Consider the following 8,410-nt stretch of genomic DNA (forward strand, 5'->3'; position numbering starts at 1 on the left):
AAAAATTCAAATTTGAAATTTTGCGCTCCAATCTTATCCATTTTCAACTCTTGCTTCTTCTCCCAAGTTTTTAACTTTTTCTTTCTAAAATTTCTAGAATCGACATGTCAACTTTCTAGTGTTGATTCTTGCTCTGTCTAGTGGCTACTATTTCTCTAGAATCAACATGTGCAAATTTGAGAATCGATTTTTCCTGCAATGGAAAAAAGAGATTTTTCTTTTTGTACAATTGAGAATCAATTTTTCATGTTCTAAAGGTCGATTCTTACAGCTAAAAATTTAGAATTTGAAGACTTTGGAATATCTTTCAATTTAAAACCAACTTCAAAACTCTTTGGGGAATTTTTTTCACTTTTAAAAACTCTTTCCGTCTTTTTCAAATAAATTAATTTTGTCATTTTAAAATAAGAATAAAGATAACATAGTTTCAACAATTTTTCCTTCCAAAGTCTTCATCTAATCTACAATAATTCAATAAAGAACAAATCTCTAAAAAATTGAGATAGATCAATTATAGCATTTCAAATTAAGTTAGGCATCATATCAAAAGCCAATTGGGAGCAATTGTTGCAAAAAAAAATATGACTACCATGACTTTTCATCGTATAAAACTTACATTTCATGTCATTAACACACCGAATTATATCCGATGTAAAACCAGCTAAAAATCTCAACTGTTTTACCCACATACAAACAATTTTTCTTTTCTTCTTACTTAAAGTGTATGAGGCTTTAAGGAAGAAAAGCTTTCTATTAGTTTCAACCAATTCTAGCTATGGGCACTTGTAATACACCTCCAAATCCTAACGTGCCTTTATGTTGTCTTTGATCTTACCCTTAACGCCCATCATTATATTGAATATATTCTCAAAGATATTATGTTCAATATGCGACATATTAAAATGTGACAAATAAGAGTGATATGCCGATAAGATAACTCTCAAAAGATACTCTTCTCTACTAAATTATGACTTTGATCATAGCATGAAATGTTTCATTCATCATATGTTGTCTCAAATGAGATATCAGAAAAGAAATTCAATCATATCAAAATCTTATTACCTAATAATCGAAAAGTTGGAGAGTCACACTCAACTCTTTTATTAAATTTATCCTTTTGCATCCAAAACAAATGATTAAATGACAAAAACTACCGATGAGAATAAAAGAGCAAGACTGCTTTCCACGCTGCAATGTTTCATGCAGTAAGTGACCCCGCACCAGCAACCATTTCTCTTCAATATACTTCATCAAAGCCAATTGATCAAGAAACCTACTTCACGTTTCCCAACGATAACAACAACATCATCATCATCAAATCTGCAACCCTCCTGGCTCTTGTTAGGTTGATTTATTTTTATTTTTTGGGTTTGCTCTTGACAAAGCTTGTCACCGGATTTGGTTCTATTGCACTTAATTTTTTCTGTCTATTTGAACTGATGTCTACTTTTATATTCTAGTATTTGATATCTGTTTGTACTTGATTGCTTATGGCTTGATTTGGTGCAAGTTCTAATTGCTTGAAACAAATTCCACTCAACCGCCTGCAATCTTTTTTCAAAATAATTCAGTTGCCTTATATTACTTTTCAGAATTTCAATTTTTGATACAATTTGAATTCATTTGAATTTTAATTCTCACCATTTTTATAATTTTTTTAAATTAAAATGGAATTTTATATTTTGCTCTATTTATTACTTTAAAAATTATTATACATGGGCCTGAATGAGCAGGCCTAGGTTTTTATCTGTTCAATTAGGGCCGAGAATTGAGGCCCTAATATTTGGGCAGGGCCCGGGCCTCTGCAAGCCTGGTGAGTGTTAATATACTAGCAAACTACTTTTATGATATCCAAAAATAAAAAGGGAGAAATAATATATTAATTTAAATACACTTTATTAAATAAAAAACAAGGACAATTTTAAATTAAAAATAAAAATATACTGTAAAGGGAAAATCCAAATTTTCTCTTACAATTTTAATGAGCACTAGTAAAACTGTAATAACATTTTTTTTTTTTGTTTTAAATACACTACAAAGTCGATTGTATTTTTTCCTTTTTGGTTGGTTGCCCCAAAGGTAGTAAAGAAAAAGAAAAAGAAAACAGAAAAATTGGGTTAGAGACGGCTCACAGGCGGTCCAACTCCGCAAAACCACCCCGTCAAAGCTCTTAGTACTACAATTCAGACATCCACCCGTCAATATCATCCATCCTTTCTCTGTCTTTTTATTCTGTAAAGATCTATTTTAGGGTTTCACCCTCCCGCAGCTTTTCCGTACGGTGAGTTTTGTTCTCCCTGTATTCCTCATTTGTTGCTTTTTCTCATCTCTGGGTTTTTTTTTTTTTATGCTCTTTATACAATTCTTTCGTGGATGTTTCAAAATGAACAAATTTAATCAACTCTACCTTATAGGAGAAGTTACATTATGTTGGATTTTTTTCCTGTTTACTTTCTAAGACGGTTTCGAGCTTGTGCTTTAGCATTTCTTCTGCTTTTGGGGGTCCAATTGATTGATAGGTTGTTAAGGTTCTTTGAATCCATTCTGGGTTTTAGATGTTGTTTTTGTTGTAATTGATTTCTGGGTCTCTTTGGATTTGAATGCTTATTCGATTAGTTTCACGTTTTCTTTTTCTTTGGGCTAAATTACTGTTCAGTTTGGAAGTTTTAGATTTAGGCTTTTAGCTACTGAAAGATTGATGGCCATGTCAGAATTTTAGTTTCTGTTTTTTTCTTTTATTTAGATCCTATGATAGTTGAAGAAAAAGCTGCTGAATTGTATTTAGATGTGGTTGATGCTTTCAATTATTAGGTGTTTAACTGCTGGAACTTCATTTTCTTCTTACCCCTTTATTGAAAAAGATACTTTCTTTTAATCCGCTTGTGTAATTCGTCGATTCCCTCACAAGCTAAAAATGTGAAGACTCCCACTCCCAGCATGACTTGTAAATTATTGCATTACTATTGCTGTTATAATTTTAATTATATAAGAGCATAGGCTTTTATGTTATGTTCAAAAAGAATTTTATACTTGAATTTGATATGGATAATAAGTGTCAGTTTCTCCAAATTTACACTTGACTGGAAATCGGATTCGAGAAGTACACTGAGGTGCATTTTATGATGATTAGATAAATTTTTTAGTTTCGGAAACATCTAAGCAAGCCTAGATCTTAAATCTACCTGGATTTCTGAACATTAGTTACCATTTGCTTTCATTTGAGATTAAGAATTGAACTCTGCATGAATAATCATGGATGCACATTTTTTTGTAAACTAAGTTGTTTTTTATCTATCAATAGGCTTAGAAAAATCGTGATGGTGAAAGGATATACTCAAGAGCACATTTACAAGCATCCGTGGGAACGAGTAACTTCTGCATCTTGGCGCAAGTTTGCTGACCCTGAGAACAAACGTACCTTGTCGCACATTCTTGAAGTTGACACATTGAACCGCAGACTTGATCCTGACTCTGGCAGGCTTTACACTACTCGTGCTCTTACCATCCATGCTCCAGGGCCATGGTTTATTCGCAAAATCATTGGCCAGGATATCTGCCACTGTGTTGAATCGACAGTTGTTGATGCCCAATCTAAGTCAATGCAACTTACAACCCGTAATGTCAGTCTCCAGAAGTTCATAGAGGTAGAGGAGAAGATACGGTATGATCCTTACCCAGATAATCCAACAGGCTGGACAATTTGTCGACAGGAGACTAGTATTCGTATTAAGCCTCTATCAGCTTTGGCATCAATGGCTGAAAAAGTTGAGCAACGGTGTGCTGAGAGGTTTATGCAAAATAGTGTGAAGGGCAGAGAGGTTATGGAGAGGATCTGTAAGTATCTTGAAGCTGAATCTAGTGGGATGGCTCTATAATTTGGACTTTCACACTTCAATTTTCAGTTGTCTCTCCCTTAAGAGTAGGGAATAACAAAAGAATGTTAGATGCAAAACCACCAAAGGTTAATCTTGAATGTCCTTTTTAGACTTGGTGCAAACACAATAGACTCGGTTCTATTGTAGTTGTTACGAAATCTTCGTATGGTTTAAGTACAATTACAAAATTTAACTTCACCAAGAAATATATAGAAATTACTTAATTAATTAAACTAGACAAATTTGATTTAAAATCAAATTATCTAATTGTGTTTCATGATCTCATGATCTCTCATGGAATCAAGTCCTTTGAATCATTGCTTCTGTGAAAATATTGAGTTGGTTGTTAGGTTGATGTAAGGATGTCAAGTTGCTTCGCCGCGCACTTTAACCTAGTTGAGGTAGCTATGATAGTGAATACCCGATAATGAAGTACGTACTGTCATCTCTGGTGGAGTTCCATCATTTGTTTCATCTAATTTAAGATCCAAATCATGTTTCTTCAAATTTAAATCCCGGTTGTTATAGCAGACTCCGTTGGCCCCAAAAGACGGGCTTCATTCCGTTTAAAGCATTCTCACCATCCTCCCATACTTCGTTGCAACTGACACCACATCAAACAAGGCTAGCGGATTGACCAACTCTCCACTCTCCTAAGAGGAGGAACTGCGTCCTGTCGTTGTTTACCTAGGGGTTGAGGGTATTGGCCTCCTAACTCAAACATCAAATATGGAGGTGTGGATCCTCAAGGCCAGGTAATGGAAGGCATAATAGGAGGTCCAAGCGGAAACGAGGAGTATACTCCCCACGCCTTATCTACGTCATTCACATTCCAAGTTCATGGCTAGTTTTCAAATCTTTTCTTCTTGAGAACTACATGGTCACATGAAAAAGAAGAAAAAAAAATGCCATTAATAGCACAAATCATCATTGATGTACGTCAAGCACCACAAATATAAGTACAAGATTTGGCAAGGACTTTAAAATATAATACGAGGATAATGCAATGAGAAGCATATTTGAAATTTACACAGCCACCCACGAGAACATCCACGATCATCTTCATATCATCTTGAAATTGCACAACACCATTTTAACAACCAGAACTAAAGTGAAATGGCATATGAAACAGAATGAAACATACAAATGACAGACTACATCAAACCACCACAGATTAAGACACACCGATGCCAACACATAAATTCTCGCCAATCACAAGATATAGAGTTCTTCATAGTGCATAGATGTCCTAGATAGCCCTGTCTCCCAGCATATATAACAATAAATAAGGACACCTGATACGACATGTGGCCAACTCAAAAAGAGTCTCTCGGAGGAAAATGAGCAAACATACTTCAACGCATGAAACTTCATCCCATTTGTACTTAGATTTTATCAAGCTTCTCTGCCTTGACAACTGGATTGGCTTTAGCTATAGCATCTCGTGCAGCAGTGCGATAATCGAAGGGGCAATCATGTTTGTCTGAGTAGCGGTGTGATGTACAGAAAAGGTTACCACAGCGACATTTAAACCCTGTTAAACCAACCCTCTTTTTGCAAGTGCTGCAACGGTTAGGACCCTCCTTCAGCTTTGCCTCTATGCTCTCTCCTGAGCCAGATGGACAGGATGTCTGAACTAGGATGGTCTTTGGCTCCAGAGAATTTGGCACATCTACACCAGTAGCAATAACGGTTTCATTCCCATTGCCGGTTGATGATCCATTCACAATATTATCAATAGATGATGCAGCAAGTTTAGCCTGCTCCTGTTTCAATATCATATCCTTGTGGCACTTGGAACACATGTTCATAGTTGCTGCACTTCCAAAGAAACCACAATTGTTTATGCACAAAATAGAACGTTCAGGAGGAGCTTGGCATCCTGTCTTCTCATGGTCCATTTCTTCACCTCTCCTGTAGCAAGTACATTTAAATATGAGAATCTAACAAGTAAAATTGACAATGCTAAGAACCAGGGGCAATTCACAGTTAATACATGAAGTCATCAGTAAATGCAAATGAACCGTATTATATTGATAATGCCCATTTATTCCTTTTCAAGTCCCAATCAAGCAAATAAAAAAGCAGAACTCTACAAGATATAAGCATTAGCCACTAGAGTGTATCCGTTACTGTAAAGTGTCTGTTTATTCATGAACTAAAAGATAACAGTGAAAAACAAATACTACTATCTTAATTTTGCAAAGCAGGAAACTTCCCCTACAAATTAAACATTGATTCCACCAAAAAGCACTGCTTTACAAAGACCAGTAAGTAAAGATGAAGAAATAGAAAAATGTAGGTGAATAACTAGAAATTGAATTATGGAGACTATGATACAAAAATTAAACAAGACTTCCAAGTTTTCAACAAAATGAACGTCAAACATCTTATTTCGATTCAAACCATTCTCCAATGCTTGAAAATGCAGCTCTCCAAGTTCACAATCAGCTAATAATTCATCAACACTGTGTAGGAAAACTCCTGCCTACGCATACAACTTTTTCTCTCACAGAGTATTATTTTCTCAGCTGATTGTTCGCTCAAAATTCCCTGAAGGTTCTTTCTTCTTCCCCACCCCCCCCCCCCCCCCCCGCCCACGTCTAACATCAAAATCAAGAAAAACATCAAAAGACATACACCAAGTGAACAAGGAAAACTAAAATAATTTCAAACAACAGAATTATACCCACAAATATATTTTTCCCTCAACCATAATACTCAAAATTAAACAGTCTAAAACATACCCAAAAAAAAGTAACATACCCTTGACATGCATGCAGAAATAATTTCATCCAGCATACCAAATTTAAATAATAATAATAATAATAATAATAATAATAATAATAATACTGCAATATTTCAACCCAGCTATCGAGAGGAAAAATGATACAAAGAAAGAATGAAAAAAGAGCTGACCTGTTAGCTAGAGAAGTTGGTGAAATGACTCCCAAAACCTATCTCGGAGCTCAAAAACGCATCCGATGAGCCCCTGTTTTAAGAGGTCAAATAAAACCAATCAAAAAAGAATTGAAAATATCAATTAAAAGCAAATAAGCCCATGGAAAAAATAACGCCAAAAATTGAAATATCAGAAACAAAATATCAAGATAAGAGATCAAAACCCTAACCCTAGAATTTATGGACCAGATCGCCCAGGATTGAACCACAGAAAAGCAAAAGCCCTAAGAGAGAGACAGAGAGAGATTTCCTTTGTTCTTCTTTTTCCTTTGCGACTCTTCGATTTGGTGATTTTAAATGACTTTATTTATTTATTTATTTATTTTAGTTTTCTCTGCCAACGAACGTTCTTTACTGATTAGGGATGACGTGGGAGATTCCAATTGGGTGCGCGTGCTCATTTCTCATTCCTGTTTTGTCCTTCACTTGAAGGAGAATAACCGTTTTGTCCATTGAAGATGAAAACTCGGACCCTGATGAAGAATAGGAATATGACGGTCCAATAGGTGTCAAGTTAGATGCTTTTGTTGTTGCATGTTGGGTATAGGACAAGCCTTACTTGTTAAGTCAGGTTTTGCAATAACATATTAACATTGTTTGCCCTTTGCTTGATAGGGGAAGAAATCTTCTAAGGTTGATTGAGCTTTATAATACTTAATTACTCATTAGATTAAAGGACCAACCTTTTTCCACTTTTTCTCTCTTCATCAATTAAGTAAAATTATAATTCCATCCTCATACTCATAGTCTCCATCAGACGCAATGAATAAATTTTCATAATAATATATAATACAAAAGTTTATTGCTTTCCTCAAAAGTATTATTCAAGACAAATTCCATTGATAGTTCAAACATTAAAAGGTTATTATGCGTTTTTTACATAAATATTCAAGTAATTAAAAGCTCAAATTGACTAAAATTTTAAATGATTTAGAATTCTATTGACTGTAAGCTTAAATTAAGCATTATTTTTTTTTATCATTTTCTTATTTTAGAATTCAGCTCAAGTTAAATATATAACGATTCAACTTAAGGTAAAATTAAAAGTAATTCAAACTTGACATAAACTTGAATGGATGCAAAAAAAAAATGAATGATTTAATCTAGAAATGGCTTGAATTCGAATATGGACTTGAAATGATCTAAACTTAAAATAATTTAAAATAATGTAAGTAGTTGTTCAATGTTCATTGGAGTACTTGAACTTGATTGAAGGGGGAATTAAGGTTAAAGCCCAAAAATGATTAGCGGTAGGACGGTTGGTGCTTGTCAATTTCACAAGCCCAGCCAGCCTAGACAGAAACTTGGGTTTGATGTCGGGTGGAGGCGTGGAACCCATGTCTGCCAATTATGCAGGATGTGTTTACCTTGAAGCAGACTGCATGGAATCATGAAAGTTTCTGTACTTTCTCCTTTTTTTCGTCGTTTCAAGTTTTGGAAAAACAACAAAAATTTTGATACGATTAATGTTACATTAATTTCTCAATTTTTAATACAAAGGAGATAGAGTTTCATTTTAATCTGAATGGTTAAACTCGATTGTAGTCTTGAGAAATATAATTATGTGAATATAT

The 8,410-nt window shown here is 34.4% G+C and overlaps 2 protein-coding genes across 2 annotated transcripts; one reads left to right on the plus strand and one right to left on the minus strand.

Annotated features, from left to right (window-relative positions):
- Positions 1-2,069: 2,069 nt before the first annotated feature.
- Positions 2,070-4,033, plus strand: LOC110412448 (MSF1-like family protein). The gene is made up of 2 exons (XM_021422978.2): positions 2,070-2,281; positions 3,302-4,033. The coding sequence occupies exon 2, from the start codon at positions 3,318-3,320 to the stop codon at positions 3,873-3,875; it is 558 nt and encodes a 185-aa protein (XP_021278653.1). The 5' UTR covers positions 2,070-2,281; positions 3,302-3,317; the 3' UTR covers positions 3,876-4,033.
- An 881-nt stretch (positions 4,034-4,914) lies between these two features.
- Positions 4,915-7,160, minus strand: LOC110412449 (A20/AN1-like zinc finger family protein). The gene is made up of 3 exons (XM_021422980.2): positions 7,007-7,160; positions 6,795-6,867; positions 4,915-5,789 (listed from the first exon to the last, which is right to left on the minus strand). Exon 3 carries the CDS (start codon positions 5,774-5,776, stop codon positions 5,261-5,263), a length of 516 nt encoding a protein of 171 aa, XP_021278655.1. The 5' UTR covers positions 5,777-5,789; positions 6,795-6,867; positions 7,007-7,160; the 3' UTR covers positions 4,915-5,260.
- Positions 7,161-8,410: the final 1,250 nt, after the last annotated feature.

This window comes from Theobroma umbraticum, unplaced genomic scaffold (genome assembly GCF_002168275.2).
Source record: "Theobroma umbraticum cultivar Fairchild unplaced genomic scaffold, ASM216827v3 scaffold_95.0, whole genome shotgun sequence".
In the NCBI taxonomy this organism is placed as follows: Eukaryota; Viridiplantae; Streptophyta; class Magnoliopsida; order Malvales; family Malvaceae; genus Theobroma; species Theobroma umbraticum.

Coding starts and splice junctions, on each gene's coding strand:
- LOC110412449 (XM_021422980.2), bottom strand. CDS start 5,776: ATGGACCATGAGAAGACAGGATGCCAAGCTCCTCCTGAACGTTCTATT.
- LOC110412448 (XM_021422978.2), top strand. CDS start 3,318: ATGGTGAAAGGATATACTCAAGAGCACATTTACAAGCATCCGTGGGAA.